The sequence below is a fragment of the Dasypus novemcinctus genome, chromosome 2 (assembly GCF_030445035.2).
Source record: "Dasypus novemcinctus isolate mDasNov1 chromosome 2, mDasNov1.1.hap2, whole genome shotgun sequence".
Lineage (NCBI taxonomy): Eukaryota > Metazoa > Chordata > Mammalia > Cingulata > Dasypodidae > Dasypus > Dasypus novemcinctus.
In genome coordinates, this window is record NC_080674.1 from 195,183,479 (window position 1) to 195,204,569 (window position 21,091).

General features: G+C 49.5%; 1 protein-coding gene across 1 annotated transcript; it reads right to left on the minus strand.

Annotated features, from left to right (window-relative positions):
- Positions 1-3,233: 3,233 nt before the first annotated feature.
- On the minus strand, positions 3,234-20,795 carry LOC101432034 (H-2 class I histocompatibility antigen, Q10 alpha chain-like). Its single transcript, XM_004468573.5, has 8 exons — positions 20,335-20,795; positions 15,716-15,823; positions 10,823-11,083; positions 9,270-9,545; positions 6,815-7,090; positions 6,592-6,690; positions 6,171-6,203; positions 3,234-5,837 (listed from the first exon to the last, which is right to left on the minus strand). Exons 2-8 carry the CDS (start codon positions 15,777-15,779, stop codon positions 5,821-5,823), a joined length of 1,026 nt encoding a protein of 341 aa, XP_004468630.1. The 5' UTR covers positions 15,780-15,823; positions 20,335-20,795; the 3' UTR covers positions 3,234-5,820.
- Between the last annotated feature and the right edge of the window lie 296 nt (positions 20,796-21,091).

Here is a 21,091-nt window from a genome sequence, read left to right on the forward strand (position 1 = left end):
CTGTGTAGTGATGGCTGAATCAAGTTGCTTTGCCTCAATTTTTTGCAAGTGCACAAGATTTAGACTATTATGTGCCAGGGGTGGGGATTGGTGTTATGAGGGTGAAATATATGAAAGTTGAAGAACACGATGACTGTAACATAAGAAATAACAAGAATGGTAAATCTTATAAGATGGAGATGCAAGACTTCCGTAGAGGAAGGCAGCATAATGAGGGTGAGGGAGTGGAGTGTGTTAAATTATCAGTGGCTTGTAGAGACATTCTCTAGGAATGTATTTTAGGACACTGACATAGCCTTTAAGGGAAATATGATAAAAAAAAAAAGTTGATGCAATTGCCTGGAGGATACCAAGGATTTCACAATACATTAGAAGGGTAAGACACTCCCAAAGGTCAGGACTGGGATTCCATTGGGCAGCAGGACGATCAGATCTGGGAGAAGGTGATAGATTCTGGGGTGTCTGACCACCCATGGGGACAAGAAGTCAAGGTATAGGCTGCTGCGACAGCCAAAGGGCAAGTGGGACCCAGGAAAGTGGTGGAACCCCCAGGAGAGGACAGGAGTGTAGCAGACCCACCCCTCTGCTGAGGCACCTCAGGTGGAAGTCCTCCTCCTGTCCACCAGCCTCTGTCCATGGAGCTCCCAGGGTTTCATGCAGATTTCATTCCTTGGTGAGAAGGCAGAAGGCAGGGTGGGCAGAGAGGCCTGCACTAGCCATCCAGCTTAGAAATGCCAGCAGGAAAAGGCAGTGACATTGGAACACAGTTTGCTGATAGACATTGTGATGGTTAGGTTTACGCATCACCTTGACTAGGCCAGTTACTTAACTCAAACACCAATCTAGGTGTTGCTCTGAAGGTATACTGTAGATGAGATTAACACGTAAAGTCAGCTGACTTTAAAGGGAGAGTACCCTGTAGGTGTCATTTGTGTTTCAGAAGAGCTTGCTGCTGAGTTGGTATACAATGGTATACAATGTTTATTTCCTCTATGCCTATCTTTTAAGAATACTTAGAAACCTGGGTACTTTGCTTTCTTTTCTAAACTATCAAAATTGTAGCAGTTGAAAAGCCTAATATTTATTTGTATGTCCATATTTTCCAAGTGATTCCATAGAATTAATTTTAAAACTTGAAGGCTTCCAGACTTAACCTACTTATATTTCAAACTAACTTCTTAAAACACTTACCTCTATGAGGTATTTACTGTGCAATAACTGATTCTCTTTTTTTGAGAGCTTGAAACAACCAATGATTTTCCCTCCACTGCTGTTAATGTCACTTCCAAGAAATTGTTCTGTTGTGAAAATCGATATTGAGGTTATTAAAGCAATATGATAGAATTATATGATGTTATCTACAACTACTTAATGTTTTTACACTTTAAGTCTTGTTGCTTTACCTAAGACAAATATAATTTTTTTATAGCTTAAATAGTATTTTTCTTTTGGAAATGTGCCTTCTGTTAAACACTATGTACTTTTTGCATTGTCAATACTTGTTTTAAGGAAATATAACTTATAGGAAAAATAGAACATTTCCAAAGTGATGAGGTCTATGACTTAAAAGGATAGAAATGAATAAGCTGTTTTTTTTTCCCCTTTCTTATTTGGCCCAATGTTTTATTGAATTAGCTCATTTACTACAACGCCACAGGGCAACTGGGACTCAAGATAAGTAGCTCCTTCAGTGTCATACAATTAAGCTGGTTTTTGCTTTTCAAAATGGAAGAAATTTAGATTTGTTCTCCTCGTTCATAAATCATTTTAATTCTTATTTATTTTAGGTACTGGGGTTGGGGATTGAACCTGGGACCTCATATGTGGGAAGCTGGAGCTCAACCATTGAGCCATCAGCTTCCCTCAGTTGTTTTTTTTTTGCTTGTTTTGCTTTTGTTTTTTCAGGAGGCATCAGAAACCGAATCTGGAACCTTGCACTGGGGTCTTACAGGGGGGACGGTTGCTTAACTGCTTGAGCCACACCTGCTCCTTAATTCATTCTTAACCAGTGAAAACCTTTGGTTTTTACAAAGAAAAGGAAACGGTTTTCTATTTGGTTTTATATGCGTTAAATAGATGTGTAAAATAACCAGATTTGTTATTAGAATATCTGTGTGTGAAATTTTAATCAAAAGTGGTTGTGATGTTAATAAGCTTTGAAAGATATCTAAAATGTTTATACATGTTTGAATGATCACACAAAGGTGATTTCTAAAAAAAAAAAAATTAAAACAAAGTATTTTGCCTAAAAAAAAAAAAAGAGTACTCTTGATAATGTTGGTGGGCTTCATCCCATCTGTTGAAGGCCTTAGGAGCACAAACAGGTTTCCCACAGAAGAAATTCTGCCTTAAGACAAGCATTAAAATCATGCCCGAGTTTCCAGTCTGCCCTACAAATTTCAGGCTTGTCAGCCCCCAGAATTGTGTGAGCCAATTCCTTGAAATAAATAAATATCCTATTGGTTCTGTTTCTCTGGAGAACCCTGACGGATACAGATTTCCAGGACATAGAGGGCTCAGTCCTTGCCCTGAGTCAGGTTCTAAGCCAAGTAGTCAATGAGGCCGTTCAAAAGAGTGATGTGACCTTGACTTTGGAGGGCAGATGACCTGGGCCTTATTGCTGTGCTGTAGGAGCCACCCAGGGATTGTACAAGCCCCACTGCTCTGCCCTTTTTCTTCATCTGGGAGGGGAGGCTTCTACAGTCCTGCAGCCCCAGAGGTATTCAGGATCCTGGTCGAGGAGACTTTTGCAGAATGGGGAAATTATTATTTTACAGAAGCAAATCCCAGTGGAATGAGTTAAGTCCCCATGGTACAGAAGAGCTTCTAAGGCTCCCTGCAGTTCTACAAACTCTCTGCATTCAAAAAGCAGGTCAACCTTTTTGGTCTTAAGATTAGCATTTACCCCCGCAGGACTCAAGGCTGAGGGAATGGGGGATGGGTAAGGTGAGCTGCATAGTCTGGGGACTCATGGAGAGCCTAAGGTCTTGGGTGAGGTACTGGGAAAGTGGCACAGCTGTATCCATGTGGAGACACGGTTGGTCGGCCAGGAGCATTGGCCTCTAACCTGCTTCTCCCCAGACTGACTCGGCCCTCACTCCTTCCACACCCCAGGGAAGAAGGCTGGACTTCTACTCCGCAGACCTTAAGTGCGATTTCGCCCTGAGGGCCCCCTCACCCTAGATCCATCTCGCATGGGGACTCCCGTCTTACTATACAGCCAGACAATGGGGTTTTTTGCCAGTGAAAATATGTTTATTTCTACAAAACCTTATTAATACAGGTCCACAATCCCTTACCCAAAACTCTTGGAGCCAAATGCATTTCAGAATTTAGGAATTCTTTGGACTTTAGAAGGGCAGGAAGAAGCAGATGTTGGATATTATATAATACTCCCAGAGGGGTCTGGAATGAAACCCCATAATCAAATTACACTCATAATTCTGCAGAAAAATGGTGAAAAGGCACACTAGAGGAAGTAAAAAGTATGACTAGCCTCGTTTCAGTTCAGGTAACACTTTGATACCAAAGTTAGGAAGAAACTTTTGTTTTGGGAGGTTTGGGGGTGTCAGAATTGCAGATAAGGGATTGCAGACCTGTACTTACCTACCCATTTACAGAATGATACAGTTGTAATTAACTGAGGTTTCTGGTGCAGTGGTGAAAGGACCAGACTGTAGCCAGACTGCTTGGCCTCATGTCCGGGCTCTGGCCAGAACCAGCTGTGGGAACACTGGGCCAGTTCCGCTACCACTCGGCAGCACAGGATTATTCATTCTACCACACAGGAGTGCTATGAGGATTAAACAATTTGGCAAGTGTAAAGTGCTTAGAATCCTGTTTGGTTCACGGTTAACACGATGTACACAGTACATACTGGCATCACTACAGACAGACATTTAAGACATCCTTCCATGAAATATGTCAGTTACCAGCGCCCTACTGAGGGCCTGCAGTCCACCCCTGCAGGCTGAAACTGAAACTCCTTTAGTATCAAGTCTTTTCTTCCTGGGGCTCTGGCCTCCAAGGGCTGTAGAACATGAAGGTTTCAGAAGTCCTGCCAGAGAGGCTCCATCATGCCTTGAGGTCAGGCAGGCTCTCCCCTGGCAGGAACTAGTCAGGTAGGAGAGGCAGAGGGTGCCCTGGGGGAGCAGGAGCTGGCCTTGAGGTCCTTTAGTGCATTCTGAAATCCATCAGTCCCACACAGTGGGACGCTTCCTCTTCCAAGCCCACATCACCTCTGGGTCTGGGTCTCTAACTCTTCGCTTTGACAGAGACTGTAACTGCTGAATAATCAAAGATGTGCTCTTGGAGGAGGCTGAAAAATGCAGGGAAGGTGAGGCTGGGCCTCCCCCCAGATCAGACACTTAAAAGCATTTCCACAGGATACAGTGAAAACAGGATTTTTCCTTATTATAAAAGTAACATGGACTCACTGTAAAAATTCCAGCCATTCAACAGGACTGGAAGGAAATTATGGACTGTTGTTTCTCATCCTCCATCTGCCCAGGGGTAACTCACAGGCCCCTGGGCATCTGTCCCTCTGAACGTCACACATAAACAAGGACACACACCTCTATACACACTCACATCAGCCCCCACTCACATACACAGCCACACACCCTCATACACACTCCTCCATGCATACGTCTTCATTCATACCCCCTCACACATACCTCCCTACACATTCACACCCCCCACTCACCCCCATATTCATATGCTACCCTTGCACACATCTGTACTCACACCCTCCGCCCCCCATCCCACACACATTCCTCAACATTCTTCTCTTTCTTTACAAAAGGGGATCTATATACATAAAGAAGGTATTTATAAAAAGAAGGCAGACATTCTGTTGATTTCTTGTGGGTGCTGGCACGTGGATGCAGGATACTGTGCCCATAATTCCTTCCGGAGTGTTGCTCTTCCTTAACTGCTCGGAGCCTTGGTTTCCACGTTGGGGAAGTGGGGAGGAGAATAACATTGCCATACTCTAGGGTATCTGTGAGGCTCAAGTGTGGTTTACGCATATATGAGATCGTTCTGAAAACTGTCAAGCGTTCCACAGATCCAAGGAATTATCATCACTGCCCATTCCCTAACCCTCTTAATAGGAAACAATCAGATTTTTAAAAGGACTTCAGGAGGATGGTGTGATGGTTAGTTAGGCTCATGAGTCGACGTGGCCAGGTAATGCTGCCCGGTTGTTTGGTCAAGCAAGCACTGGCCTATTTGTTACTGTGAGGATACTTCATGGACTTAAATCTTAAGAAGTTGATTGCATCTATGACTGAGGACACCTACAATCAACTGAGGAGAATGCCTTCAGCAGTGAGTGACTGTCATCCAATCAGTTGCAGGCCTTAACAAGAGAAGTGATGTTTTTCACAGTTAGAAGAGAGAATTTCCACCTCTCTGTCAGCCAGCCGGCTTCTCTTGGGGCTTCTCTTGGGGAATTCATCGAGGACCTTCATCAGACTTACTGGCTTGCAGCCTGCCCTACAGAATTTGGACTTGCCCTTCTCCACAGTTGTGAGAGACAATTTTTATAAAATTGCATATTTATAGATATCTCCTGTAGGTTCTGTTTCCCTGGAGAATCCTGGTTCTGCCTGAAGTGGGGCTGATGGGGCTGAGGAGAGCTCGGGTTTGGAAAGGAGTGGGTACCTCACGGTCAGATTGACACCTGTCAGCCAACCAGTACAGGGGGCCCCCAGGCTCCCCCAAACACCCCACGAAACACCCCCTCGGTCCTGTAGCAGTGAACTTCCATCAGCAGAGATCCTGGACAGTCTCTGCTCTCGCTGGCCCTTGGGATTTCTAGGGGCTCTCTCCACCTGCAGGCAGGAAGGAGGGAGGTGAGGACACCCTCACTGAGACCCTCCCCCAAACCCAGGGCAGAGCTTCCCAGAGCACTCCCCACCCCCTCCGCCCACACCCCCAGGGCTCACTGCTCTCTATCCATGCTTGAGATCCCTGGCTGCTGCCAGGAATGGGCCAGGACAGTGGGAGGGGGGCAGAGGGCTGAGACCAGGGTGAGAGACTGGGAAGACGCCCCCCTCCCCCACCCTGTGCACCCTATCTTTGCTTCTAAGGCATCTCTGCCATGACTGGGAGCACCTCCAGCCCTTGGGGCTTCCTCCTCCAACCCTATCCCATCCCACAATCACCTGCTGCTGGCTCGTAAGATGGCTTCATCCTGGCTGTGGGGAAAAAAAAACACAAAACCAGAGACTAGGTAGTAGGCAGAGGTGGGGAGAAAGGAGGTAAGGTGGCTCCTGGACCTCCACCTTCCCCGCACCCCCAGGTCCCGTTCAAGGTCAGACCCAGTGGTTTTCCCCTGACTGTGGGATCTGCAGGGCCCACAGGGGTGGGTGTGGCTGGGGGGTGGGCATTCTTGGGCTGAGGAGGTTTCTGAAGGTGAAGGGGTGGGAGGGAGGCAGCGTCTTAGCAGTAGTTTCTGATCCCCAGGTGGGAACAATCCTGGCTGAAGGGATGGGGAGCTGAGCATTCCTCTCTACAGGCTGCACAGATCTCTCCGGGCAGACTCCGCAAGAGGGCCTCCCACCCCGGTTTTTCTTCCCCACTGACCTCGGAGCCACTTGGCACACATCAGAACTCCAGCCACCAACAGGATGATGGCCAAAACAGCGACAGTCACAGTGATGGGTCCACAACAAGCAGGCGGTTCTAAGAAAGGAAGGAAAAAGGGGCACGTCCCCCCGGTCACCAGACCATGGAGCTTTCTCCAGGTGCCCTGGGGCCCTTCCCTGCCCCACCTCTCCCCACCCCCAGCTAAGCCCCAGGTCCTCACCCCAGGCCACAGTGAGTGTGTGGTTCAAGCCAGGGTGCTGCACATGGCAGGTGTACTGAGCCTCTGTTCCTTTGCGCACGTGCACGGCTGCCCACGTCTGGTAGGTGCCATCGCCGCTGGGGCGCGTCTCCACGTACTCGGTCTCGAGGGCCAGCTCCTCCCCACCCAGCCACCAGCTCAGTGTTATGTCCTTTGGATAGAAGCTCCAGGCCCAGCACCTCAGCATGGCCCCCCCATCCTGGGCCAGGTGCCTTGTCACCTGTACCTTGGGAGGCTCTGCAGAGAGAGGAGGAGATGAGGAAGGCTGGTTAGTGCTGCCCTCTGCCTGCTACCTGCCATGTCTTAATGCCCTGTGCCTCTGTCTTCTTCCAGGGAGGAGACAGAGATAGGTGGTGCATTCAGCTAATGGTTGGTGCATTCAATTTATCATTGGAGGCGTGGTTGACCCATCTCCAACTGTCCCAAAGGGGCACTGTCCTGGGAATTCTCATGTCGGGGATGTGACCTCCCACCCCTAACTCCTGGTGGGCTGTTGGGTCCTGTATGGACACACTCACCCCTTCTTCCTAGAGACCCTGGAGTTTTCTCAAAGGTTTTGCATATTTCCTCATGTACACAGTGGATGCCTAATAGGTGTTTGTTAAATGAAGACAAGGATGATCCTCCCCTCACCTTAGAGTTGGCTGTTTAGCAATGCGGGCTTAGGAGCCAGAGATCCTGGGTTTGAAGCCCAGCTCAACCCATTCCAGAGGGAGATGCCTTAATTCCCTTATTTCTCAAGGGTAGGTGGGATTGTAGTGGTTTGGAGCTCTATGTACCCCAGGAAAACGTTCTTAAACTTAATCCATTCCTGTGGGTGTGGACTAATTTTACAATAAGTAAAGGATCTTTTGACCAGGCTACTTCCTTTAAGGTGTGAACCAATCAGGAGGGGTCTTAATCCTCTTACTGGAGTCCTTTATATATGGGGGGAGGGGGAGGGAGGGAGAGAGAGAGAAAGCACATGTGTGCGCACCATGGAAGCAAGAAACTGAAAGCAATGGAACCTGGGAGAGACCAGCGGATGCTACCATGTGCCCTGCCATGTGGCAGAGGAGCTAAGGATCACTGGCAGCTGGTCTTTGGGAAGAAAGCATGGCCTTGATGATTCCTTGATCTGGACATTTTCATGGCCTCAAACTGTAAGCAGCCTAACAATTCCCATTGTTTAAGCTAAACCATTTCATAGTATCTGCTTTAAGCAGCCCAGGGAAATAAAACAGGGATTAATTATTCCTTCTTCTTAGGCTTGATATGAGGATACAATGAGATAATGCAGGTAAAGGGCTACGAATTAACACCTAGCACCAAATGAGGTCAACACTCACTTATTTAACACACATCAATATGATGCTCTGGGGAGGCAGGTACAGAGAGGGCAAATAATTAGCCCAAAGCCACACAGCCAGTGAGTCATAGAACTGGCTCTGGACCTGGAGGGCTGGGCTCCAGTGTCTGAGTTCTGATCCACCATTTCCTCTTATGTTCACATCATCTCCTTCTGGCTATTTGCCCTGTCAACCCTTCAAGGAATGTCTTCTCTATTGTCACAGCTGTTTCACAGCACATCCACTCAATCAATAATCATTTACAGGGTGCTGGGCACTCTGATCCAGCCCCACTTTCCTAGAAAGTCTCCCTGACCTCTGTAGCTTGCAGCACCTGCAGGACCCAACACCCCCAAGCACCAGTCTTCCCCACTGTCTGCCCCAGGCCTGTGTCTCAGAGCTGCCACCTCCTGTACCTCCAGGTCTGGTGGATGGGGACAGGAGAAGTTTAGGATGCCCTGCTGAAGAGACTGGGGCCTGGGGAGCATGGTTAGCACAAGGAGGCTTGTATAGGAGCAGAGGGATGAAGGGGCTCCGTTAGCCTGGCAGCCTTAAGGGGTCTGCGGGCTGGTGAGGGATGCATTCACTGGAGCCCGGGGTCCATTTCCCAAGGAGCAGAACCACAGGACGGTAAACCCCTGTGATACCTTCTGACATCAAGTACACTGCAATTCTGCCTCTAACTACCAGAAGTTAAACCTAAGTTTACAGTTGCCAGAAGACTGCCCTTATTTCAGACATCAGCTGCAAGTTTGGGGGTTCCTGCGCCACCCAAGCTTCTGACCAACTGGCTACAAAAAGACCTCCTGAGCCCACTTGTTCTACAGATGGAGAAAGGGAGGCCCACAGCCAGGGGCTTAATTACTCAAGACCACTCTGTGAGGCAGGGGAGACCCCAGAACTCCAGAAGTCTGGGCTTTGGGCCCATTCTGCTGTCAACCACCTTTCTGGACCTCGGCGGGTCTGTCTGAGAAAGAGGGACAATAGCTTATCCTCCCTGCCCTGCCAGGCCTAACTGTACAGTGGGGCAGCGCTCACAAGTGTGAGGAGTGTGGCTACTCTCTGGATTCCCGGGGGCCGGCCCTTACCTCGCCGGGTGAGGTTCTGGCCTCCCAGCTCCAGGTATCTGTTCAGGGAGGTGAGGCAGAGGCCCTCCAGGTAGGCCTTGTCGTACTCAGCATAGCAGCGCTCCATCTCCCACCAGCGCTTCGTCCTCACGGCCACAGGCTCGGCGGACACCCAGCTCAGCGTCTCCAGATCCAGCGACAGGTGGTCCTGCCCATCAAAGCCGAACTGCCAGAAGCTGCTGGTGTGGCCATCCTCCTGGATCTCGCAGCCGAACATACGCTGTGCACTGTGTATGCCTGGGCATGCCGGACAAGAAGGCTGTGATACCCGAGGGCCACCGGGGCGGAGTCCCTGGCCTCTGGGGAGACTCCCGCCACCCGTCCGGGCTGGGAGGAGAGGATCTGGGGCTCCCAAAGGGTGGGGGAGAGAGTGGAGAATTGGCAGTTTTTTCTTTAATTGCTCCCCAGGTAATTCTCAGGAGCAGCCAGGGCTGAGAAGCCTCCTGAGCCTCTTTGAACCTCAGACTCCTCATCTGGGAAGAACAACAAATTTCATAATGATAAGATTCATTGTTTTTAATATGCCACTAAGAAGGAAGAAACTCTACCACTTATGGGTGTTACGGTGCCCTCAGTGGTAAGAGTAAGACATGCTTTGATTTCAGAGATGTTAAAATGTGGAACCGGGTGAGCCTGGCAGTTAGCCTGGTCACGTGGGGTTCAGTTAAGTTCATACTGGAGGCTCTGGGCTTCTCCCACCCAGCCCTGGCCCAGCACAGCTCCACTGCCCTGGTCAGAGCAGAAACGTCCCTTGACCTATAGCCCTTTTCAGTCTCCTTCCTTTATATCAATTCTTCTCAGGCCTCTGGGGACCCTGGCTTTTAGTTTGCTCATTTGGGTTCCTGGGCACAGAGGAGGAGTGTGAACTCACACTCAGAGTACGCTGTGAGAAGCTGGTTTCCACACCTGGCTTTATTTAATGTCACCAATGTTCCCTGAAGGGGGCATGAGTATGTCCCAGAGATGAGGAATGCCTCCCCTCCCCCTCGCTGAGTAGAGGTCCCCATGTGGATCTGTCTCCCTCCTCACCCGGGTTCTTTTTCCCGCCTGCAGCTGTTTGCCTACTTCATCGGGTCACCCTTCCATTGCCCAGCAGAGGTGGCCTTTGAGTGCCTGGGGCAGGGGTGTGTTTGGGGGTTTGAGGAACAGGGCAGGAAAAAAAGCTCCCCCAGTGGGCTGAGGTCTGGAACCCTGGGTAGTAGAGGGGGAGCCTAGGATGGGGAAAGGAGGGTGGCATTGCAGACCCCATGCCCGACTGCAAACGGAGCCAGAATAAACTTCGAAAGCCCTTGCTCATCTCCCCTGCTTGGTCGTGGGCGGGGAAGAGCCTGGGAAGGTAGAAGATCAGGAAAGCGCTAGGGCTTACCAGCATCTGCCCCCTAGTGGACAGGCCCGGGCTGCAGGGAGCGCAACATGCAGCCTGTCCAAGAAGTAGGACCTGCCCTTAAAAACAACGGTGGGGGAGGGGCGGGAGCTGAGCTGCGCCCCCAGACAGGGCTCCCCGCTGGACGTACCGCTGCTCTGGTTGTGGTATCCCATCACGGTCCACACCTCCACCTGCTGCACCTTCTCCCAGACCCTCTGCTTCTGGGTTTCCGTCTCCCAGTACCGGGCCTCCACAGGTGCCATCCACGGGGCCTGCGGCTCGGCTCTGCCCAGACGGCTGTCATACCGGATGAAGGGCTGGTCGTCCACGTAGCCCACAGCCAGAAACTCGGGGAGGTCTGGGCCTGGTTCTGACAGGGCCAGGTAGTGGTAGTGGAGAGAATGGGTCCCTGTGGAAAGGTGGAAACTGGTCTCAGGATCTGCACCAGGAATGGGTGTGACCCGGGAGGGAGTGATGGGAAACCTAAACAGACGGCAGGATTCAGAACTGGGCATTTGGTTAAAAAAAAACAACAGCAGCAAAAGAAAGGACATCCAAATAGTCTAAACAAATGAAGAGTCAATCAATCCAATCAATCGGTAAAACACTGATGGCATGGCAAAGTTTGTGCACTAAGGCACGTGAACTTTATTCCTAGAAAGTTTCTCAGACCCTCACTCAGAGCCTACTTACTCCGACTTAACATTCATCTGTATAAATGTATCTGATTTCCCACCTTTCGATTCAAAACGATGTGATAACAATTTTTAGTTGTTTGGAAGCTTACTTTAAGGCAAGTGACTGCACTGTTTGGGAATGCTCCTGAGCTGAGAGCTGTGAACTGGCACTGGGCTATTGTGACAAGTATGGTATAAGATACTGGGGAGAACCCAGGCTGCAACTTCTTTGTGTCTAGGGGAACCACACACTCCTTGGCTCTTTCCCCTGCCAGTCCTGTGTAGGAGGCGGGGTAAAAGAGACTGCGTCCTTGGGTAGCTGCTGGGCCTCCTGATGATTTCCCAGATTTTCTGTCCTGTCTCCTCTCCACATCTAAGGAAGCAGAGTGTGGTAGGGTAATTAATGTCCCCTAAAATATCTCTGGAACCTAAGCATGTTACCTTATGTGGTTTGGTGGTTTGGAGCTGCATGGTCCCCAGAAAAACATGTTCTTAAACTTCATCCAGAGAAGTGGATGTGGCTCAACTGACAGAGCATCTGCCTACCATATAGGAGGTCCAGGGTTCAAACCCAGGGCCTCCTGGCCTGTGTGGCGAACTGGCCCACGCGCAGTGCTGATGTGGGCAAGGAGTGCTGTGCTGCGAAGAGGAGCCCCACGCGTAAGGAGTGTGTCCTGCAAAGAGAGCTGCCCCGTGCGAAAATAAAGTGCAGCCTGCCCAGGAGTGGTGCCGCACACAGGGAGAGCTGATGCAGCAAGATGATGCAACAAAAAGAGACATGGATTATTGGTGCCTGTGACAAGAATACAAGCGGACACAGAAGAACACACAGTGAATGAACATGGAGAGCAGACAATGGTGGGGTGGGGGGGATAGATTTTTTTAAAAAACCTTAAAACAAAACAAACTTCATCCATTCCTGTGGGTGTGAACCATTGTGAGGAGGACCTTTGGATGAGGCTACCTTAGTAACGGGGGGCCCACCTCAATCAGGATGGGCCTTAATCCTATTACTAGAGTCCTTTAAAAGTGGAATGAGGAAAGTGGACATGGCTCAACGGATAGAGCATCTGCCTACCATACAGGAGGTCCAAGGTTCAAACCCAGGGGCCTCCTGGCCCATGTGGTGAGCTGGCCCATGCACAGCACTGCTGTGTGCAAGGAGTGCTGTGCCATGCAGGGGTGCCCCTGCGTAGGGGAGCCCCACGCACAAGGAGTGTACCCCACATTGAGCCGCCTGGCACGAGAAAAGCACAGCCCACCCGAAAGTGGTGCTGCACACACGGAGAGCTGACGCAGTAAGATAACACAATGAAAAAGAGACAGATTGCTGGTGCTGCCGAGAATACAAGTGGATACAGAAGAACACACAACAATGGGGGTGGGGAGGAGAAATAAAATAAATCTTTAAAAAAAAAAAAAAGTGGAGTGAAATTCAGACAGAGAGTAAGCCAAGGGAAGCAAGAAGCTGAAATTCAATGAACCCAGAAGAGAAGGAAAAGTCCACGAGAGGCCACCATGTGCATTGCCATGTGACAGAGCAGCCCAGGGCCAAAGAGTGCCAGTAGCCAGTCCCAGAACACCACAGTCTTTGGGGATGATGATGATGACTTGGTTTGGACTTTTTCCCCAACCTCAAAATCATGACCAATTAAGTTCCCATTGTTTAAACCAACCCATTTCATGGTATTCGTTTGAGCAGCCGAGGAAACTAAAACATGTGGTATCAGGGACTTTGCAGATTTGATTAGGTGAAGGGAAGATTATCCTGGATTGACTGGGTCAGCCTGAAATGTCCTCACAGTGTCCTTACAAGAGGGAGGCAGAGGGAGATATAATTACAGACTGTAACAGTCGTAACAGCACCATGTCTATAGGAGAAGGCAATGTGAGGATGGAGAAGAGAGAGATTGAAGATGCTGTGCTGCTGGCTTTGTGGTGGGAAGAAGGGGCCATCAGTCAAGAAATGCAAGGAATGCAGCTACAGAAGGTGGAAAAGGAAAGGAAACAGATTATCCCCTTGACTCTCAGGAGGGAGCAAAGCTCTGGTGACATCCTGGCTTGGCTCAGTGAAAGCATTTGGACTTCTGACCTTTAAAACTGTAAGAGAAAAAACGTATGTTGTTTTCAAGCCCATGAAGTTTGGGGCAATTTGTTACAGCAGCAACAGGAAGCCAATACACATAGTATTAAATGAAAGTGAGTTGCATCTTGTGAGCACTGGAGGTCATGGTTGCAGCAGCCCTAATACAGGAAGGAAAAAGCACTCCTGGGGAGGTCTGACCTGGGAGGAAAGCTCTGAAAGCTGCGGTGCATCCGCTGAGCCACTGCTGAGAGAGGGACCCGAGTGATGCAGAGTGGGGATGCAGGGGAGCTTGTTTCTCCCAGCACTGAAACAAGGAGAGGCAGCAGAGGCACCAACAAGTGAAAGGTGGAAAAAAGCAAGTAAACCCAAAGTTGGGAATGGTGAGGAAGGTAGCAATACATACCATCTGGTTGTTTTGTTTGGGTATGTGCAGAATTTACTTACTATTTATGAATTTTTGGTTAAAAATGAGGCATGTCTAGCAACGAACTATTTTTAAGATTTACAATACACTTCTACAGCACTATGTGCTGGGTTCTGGTCAGAGTCCTTTACAAAATGTTGGCTCAGTTCATCCTTGTCACAACCTTACGAGGAAGGTACTATTGTGGTTGGCCTATGGCAGAAGGGGAAATCAAGCCACAGAGAGGCAAAGTCACCTGCCAAGCTCACATGAGTTGAGTCATAAAAGGCAGGGCTGGAATACACACCCAGATCTTCAAGTCCCTGGTACTTAATGGCTCCTCCAGGTGGCCTCTGGTTCACCCACCCTTTAGTAAATACACTTCCCACCCTTTAGTAAATACACTTCGGGCTGAAGCCCTGTGGCTGAGGTTATAGAAGCATCCTCATCTCCCCAAAGCATCTCCCCAGTCTCTGCCCTCTCCAAGCTCCACCCTGGCCATGGTTTAAGCTGGTTCAGCAAATCCTACCGCCTTAGCATTCCCTGCCCAACCAGGCAGCCTAGACCATACTGCCTAGAGGTGACCTGGCTTCCCCCATCCCACCCCTCTCCCCTTCACACACATACTCAACAAGTATTTTCTGAGCACCTACTGTTTATCTGGCACTCCCCTAGGCCCTACCTGGGCATGCTGTGGTAAGGATAACATCCTGAAATCCCCGCTCTTAGGAGGCTTACACAAATGTGGAATGAGTACAATAAATAAGTGAAGTGTATGATTAGGTTGGACAGTGATTAGGGATGGGAAATATAACATGTTAGGGGAGGGCTTTGACATTTTAGATCAAAGTAGAAGGGGAAGACTACCTCCAAAAAGGAGATGTTTGAATCAAGATCTGATGGAGCCATGCAAAGATCTGGTAGAAGAGCTTTCTAGGTCTGCAGTGGGAGCAGCAACTACAAAGGTCCTGAGGCAGGAGCAAGACTGTGGTAGGGTGCTTGGCTACCACAATAATGGAGGCCAAAAAAAAAAAAAACATGATGGTGTGAATGGGTGCAAATGGGTGTAATAGCAGAAGGGGTGTAAGGAGGGGCTGAATCTTGGGTACTGCGCAGGGTTGTCTAGATGGTATCTAGAACAGCCTGGATACAGTTTCTGCACTCACCCTCCCTGCCATGGGGGCTCTGGTTCCCACGGTTGGCTTCTGCTCTGCCCTGGACTGCTTCCACCCATGGGCTAAGTCCCGGCATCTAATGCCCATCCTGGGTATCGGGGTATTGCTCTGTGGTAGTGGGAAAGAGATACACAGCCCCCACTCCTAGGACATTATTTTGCATCTGTCCCACCTGCCACAATACAAGTGGCATGGGCCACGAGCTATATGTGACCTTAAGGAATGTATTTAACAGTTCCAGGTCTTGATTTCCTCATCTGTTCAGCAGAGGCAATTAATCCATCTGCCCCATAGCACAATGAGCAGTAAATGAGATAAGGAATATAAGGAACAAATACAAGCATAGGGGAAGGGCTCACAGATATCACTGTATTTGTTCCTTATAGTACTTACATGAGATAAGTGATATCTGTGAGCCCTTCCCCTATGCTTGTATTTGTTCCTTATATTCCTTATCTCATATTAGTCTCTCCCCTTTAATTCTGAAAGAGGCAGTAGGAGAGAGACAGAGGGAGTGAGGAGACAAGGGGATGGGCAAGTTGCCTGAGTAGGCACTGGAGGCTAACCCCAGCTCTCATCCCAGACAGTCTACCTAGATTTCAAGACTATTAAAACCACCCCTGTGGCTGGAGGCTCCAGCCTTCCCCCATTCCTGCCCTTCTCCAACAGCCAGGGTGGGGTGGGGTGGGGGGAGTCTTACCTCCAGGCCACGGCTTCTTTTCTAACTTCAGGCTGGCCAATTGTGCCATCACTTCCTTTGCCATAGGAGATGGGTTATCAGCCACCAATGGCAGCCCCCAGGGAGTCTCTGGCAAAGGGGGAAATGGGGAGAGGTAAGGATAACTCTCAAAACATATACTGTCAACCACTGGGGCTTTGACCTCAGGTTGTCCTGCCTACTTGGCCTGGTACACCCCCCTGCCAGTGGTTCTCCACTCTGGCTGCCCTCTTTAGTCACCCGGGAGCTTTGAGAATCCTGGCAATGACACTGAGTTGGTCTGTGGCGGGTCCTGGGCACAGGCATGTGCTGAAAGCTCCTGGGTATACTCAGGTGCTGCCAGGTGGAGAACCCGCACCTTCCCAGCACTGCCCAGCTTGGCCACTAACTTGCTCTTGTATTGATGATGCTCAGCCACATGCTGTGACCTCTCAAACCTGTTGCCTGACCCCGACTCTCCCATTTCAACATTCATTTGACAAATATCTATGGTGCATGCACTGTAAGCTAGGTGGGGGATCACATGGGGACACAGAGATGAATACAGACATGGCGCTCAAGGTGTGGCAGGGAAAAGGGACAATTAAACAAGCAAGTCCAATAAGGCAAGCAGGGGATAACTTGAGTTGTTAGGGAGGTACCGGGCTCTAGGGAACACACTGGAATGGGGAGGGATCTAGGGGTCAGGGGCCTTGTAAATTGAAATCTGGAAGAAAACTTACACTTACAGGCTTAGAGTAACTAGGCAGGTGGGATGGGATGGGGAGGGAAGAAGGGTGCAGGCAAGTGAGTCAAAGTGTCCCTGGACAAGCTGTACAAGTACCACCAAGAACTTGTCAGAAATGCAAATATTTGGGCCCCACCCCAGTGCTACTGAGTCAGAAGCTCTGCAGAGGAGCCCAGCTTTCCGCAGTTTGACCAACTCCTGAGTGATTCTGAGACACACTGAAGTTTGGGAATGATTGCTCTGAACAAAAAGAAGGACTAGCAAGTGGGAATGCCTGGAGTGAAGAGTGTGGTATGTTCAGGAAAACCAAGGTCAAGAGCAGACTGCAAATTTTAAGGGTAAATACAAAATGAAAAAAGAAAAAAGAAAGTTTTTCCCCTGGTGCAAAAAGGGAAAGAGACTCTTCCTCATCTTAGAACATTTTCCATTAAAAAGACTTAAAATTGTAAATTCTCTCTCTGCCTCTTTGAGATATATATAAATCTTCTAAAAACTACCCAAGTCTCTTGCTGGCTCTATAGCCCAAGGACCTGGGAGCCATCTCTCTGAAATGTAAAACATCATGGAAGATAGCACCCTGATCTACCCCAAGTTTAACTTAGGCATCAGGTTCCAAATTGTAACTATCTACTTTGGTCATAAAAATGAGAAGTTTTTTTTATTCCTTTGAACAGAGGCAATTACCAAAAACATAGGTGACCCCAATTACCTGATGAACTTAAGATTAACTATGTGTGACAGATACTGCTGTCATGTTCTCTTACTTGACGACTAGCTACCATTTATCTTGAGAACATGTTTGTAACAGGTTGTATCTGACTATACAAAAGGTAGAGGTTTCTTCCTTTGTAATCTTTCTACAGATTGCCTGTGATGCACATCCCAGTCTGGTTCAATGCCTATTCAATAATAAAATTGTCTTTTTCTTGCACCTTTGTGGAGAAGTTTCTTTGGTGGTGGTGGGGGGGGTATTTTTAATTATATTTCCCCAACAGAATGCAGGAGATGTGTATGGAGAGGAAAGAAAGAAGACAGGGCCTCAGTTTGCCCATCTGAAAAGTGGGATAGTAGCTGATATTGTAAAAGGACTGGGCACAGAAAGGATGTGGCTTTGATTAGCATGACTGGGACACGGAGCTCTGGGATAGGGTGGGACAGCTGTGCAGGGCAGGAAGGGGGCAGCAGAGCCAGATGAGAAGAGAAGAGCCTGCAGAGATAACTGAGGGGGTGAGAGAAAAACTAGACGTCTCAGAGGTCACAATCCCTTGACGTCCCATTAACACACCCCCACCTCCAGTCTGCCCTCCCTGCTTCTCCTGTCTCAATGTCAGCAGCACTCCCCCAGCCAGTTGCCGGGGCCAGATACCTGGCAATGCCCTTCTTAGCCCCCAATTCCAACGTTTGCCACAACCAACTCTGTAATCATCTAATCTGTAATTAAGAAGTCTCTAGTGTTCATGATCCCAAGGACCACTGCTTGGTTCTGTCTTCTCCCTTCTCTCCTGGTCAGGACTGCCTGCCTGTGCTCTTTCTCAAGGCAGCATGGATCCCAGAGCCAGTCTGCTAGGGTCCAAACCCTAACCAACCATGTGACTTGGTGTGACCTTGGCTAGCCAGGTTCCTCATCTTCACCATGGTGATAATATCCTTATGATAGGATGTTATGAGCCTCAGAATTCCACCAACATGGCACTCATGATACATGCTCTCTGAAAGCCACTGTCCACTCTGCAGATCTGACTAGGTCATCTCCTTACTCCTCACCTCTTAAAAGGCCTTCCTGGCTTGGCATTAGAAGTATTTGTGAGGGGGCTGCCAGGACCCCTGGCTACCTTCTCCTCTCATGCCATCACCACCTACAGCTTGGCGCACACCTGGTTATGTCTTTCCACTCTTTTTTCCTCCTTGGCTCAGAATCCCTTCCTCTTGGGCCAGCCTTGACTCCCCCTGCCATGTGGCCATGTCCAGCCCTACTACACAGAACTGGAATCACAGGGATATCCCTATTATCGCCCAAGGGAAGGGCTGAAAAAAGGGCAGAGGTTCCTAATGAGGGGTCCACAGATCCCCAGGGGTTGTGTAAGCCTGAGAACTTCAAGAACTTCAATTTGGATGGGGAAAAAAATAACCTCTTTATTTCACCAACCTGTAGCTGAAATTTAGTCCAGTTCCATGACTGGAAGAAGCAAAGCGCAGTAGTGATAAATATAATCAAAAGTATCTCCTGGGTTTTCTCAGAACCGACACAAAAATTAAATTCCTCAAACTAGATGAAATTATTTAACAAACATCCTCTTGGGAAAGTCCCTACTAAGGCGCTCCATCTGGAAAAGCCAGTTAAGTCACTAGTTAAAGCTTATAATAACAAGTCCAGTTACATCTAACTCACCCCTATCACTGGCATGTCCCTGCTCCAATCAACAGAACTCGGCCAACTTCCTTCTTTCTGTTTATAAAACTTTCTAAAGCTCCTGGGCCTCCAAGGTGCTTTCACTTTGTGATTGCAGCAATCTTGGGGGCCTGAATAAAATGCTGTAAACAGCAACCTGATTCTGATTTGTTTTTCAGGTGAGTAGGATTAGTAAGATCTGTACCTTGGTCCCCAAAAGAAACCTCAGGTGTTTTCAAACCACATGAACTTTGCTGCAGACAGACACCTGGAAATAATCTTTACCTTCTCAGTACTTGTAGATTCCAGAAATTAGCTTTGCTGTTATTTACTGTGTTAAATTAGAAACAGTACTATATTACTTAACACAAACTTATCTTTTTCAGTTAAAAAATATCTTATGACTTTCTTTCAATATAATTGGGTTGGTCTGTGTATTTCATTTTATGTATTGAAGGTTAAAATTCCAGCTCTAGATCCCAGGCTGCCACCTAGCGTTCTATCAGAGCCCAGTTCTAGTCATTTATAAAACGAAGCAATTTTTTTTCACAGTGTGAAACGTGGTAAAGTGGAAGACGAAATGGTTTCTTGTCTGTAAAGCATTTAGAACAGAGCAGATACAAAGAACACTGCTTTTATTTCTTCTACGACGGTGGACACTTCTTCCGGCCTGCGCTACTAACTGTTCGGGCCCCTGTGCGGCTGGGGCTGGGACGCACTCTGTGGGGGCGATGAGGGAGAATCCAGGAGATGCTCAGGCCCACGCGCTTTGTCTGCCAGCTTTGCGGGCAGAATCGAAATCGGGAAAGAGTGGAAATTCCGGGCCGGGTCAGAGAAATTCCCGTTGTCTCTTCCCACCCCCGATCTCCGCCAGGGACCTCAGGAGGAGTTTTTGACCGCCTCCCCCTTTTTTCTTTTTCTTTGGGGCACTCTGAGGCAACCCGAGAGACACTGAGATGGCATATGCTTGGGCCAGCTAGGTAGGAGGGGACTTGTGGGCCCGGCCCCCACCCAAAGCTTCCTCAGAGCTATTTCGGGAGTTCGCGCCCCCTGTGGGACCAGCGCGAGCGGCGTCCTCCAGGAGGATCCAGATTCCCTCCTCGGAATCTGTGGCGTCGGTGGGTCCCGGGCGGGAGGTCACTGCCAGTCCGCCGAGCCCCTCCAGCCCCCCGGGATCCCCGCCCGCCCCCCGGGATCCCCGCCCGCAGGGCGGATGCCGGGAACTGTGGAGGGACGTGGCAAGCCGGGGCCTTGCCCTGGCCCGGGACCCTGCCCCTACCAGCCCCGAGACCCGGGGTTAGCTCCCCAACTCACCCCGGCCCCCGGCCCAGTCACCGTCGCCCCCAAACCCGGAAGTAGGCTCTCCATTCTCAGGCATCTCCCTCACCTCACTCACTCCTATCCCGCGCTCCGGGGGGGAACGATCTGCCCCGGGTCCCCCCACTACTTCCCACCTATCCCCCTCACCCCTCCCCTTGCCCTCACCTGCAGCGTGTTGGGGCACCAGCCCTAACAGCAGCAGCAGCCCCAGCGGCAGCCGCAGCGGCGGTCGCGCGCGCGCGCTCCGGCGTCTCCCGGGGCCCCGCGGGCCGCGGGCCGCCAGCGTTGTGCGCTGCTCCAGGGTGCCGGTAGCCCCCGAGCCTGTCCAGAGATGTGGGGTCGGCAGCCTGATGGGCCAACGAGGGCCGCCATGCGACAGCCAGACGCTTTTGACGCAGTATCCGGGGAGAGTGCGGGCTCAGCGCCCAGGGGGCGGGGCAGGCTGCGGCCGCGCCCCACCCTGCTCCGGTCAGCAGCGCCCCGGTCAGTCGCAGGCCCGGGGGTGGGGGGAGTGTGGGGTTTCAGAGAGTAGGGAGGGTGCCCCAAGTGAAGGCACTTCCGCCAGACCGAGAGTCCCCGGGGTGGGCCTGCGGCCCCCACCCATCCTCTCGACTGCCCCCTCCGCTGAGCCTTGGAGGTAGATAACCTAGAAGAATGTAAAAAAACAAAACAAAAACAAACAAACAAAACTAATGTAAAAGGAAACCCGTTATGTTGAAACTTGTGAAATATACCGTATGTGCTGTTTTGTCTTTTTTCTTTTGGCTTGGTACAGTGTATTTTTTTTTTTTTTTAATCTTTCTAGAAACCAACATAACATTATTTAAAATTTAAATAAAAATTTAAAAAAAAAACCTTAGGCTCTACAGAGTCCTTACTGGACAATTTTCTTATGAAAATAAAAGCATGAATGCAGAGGGAT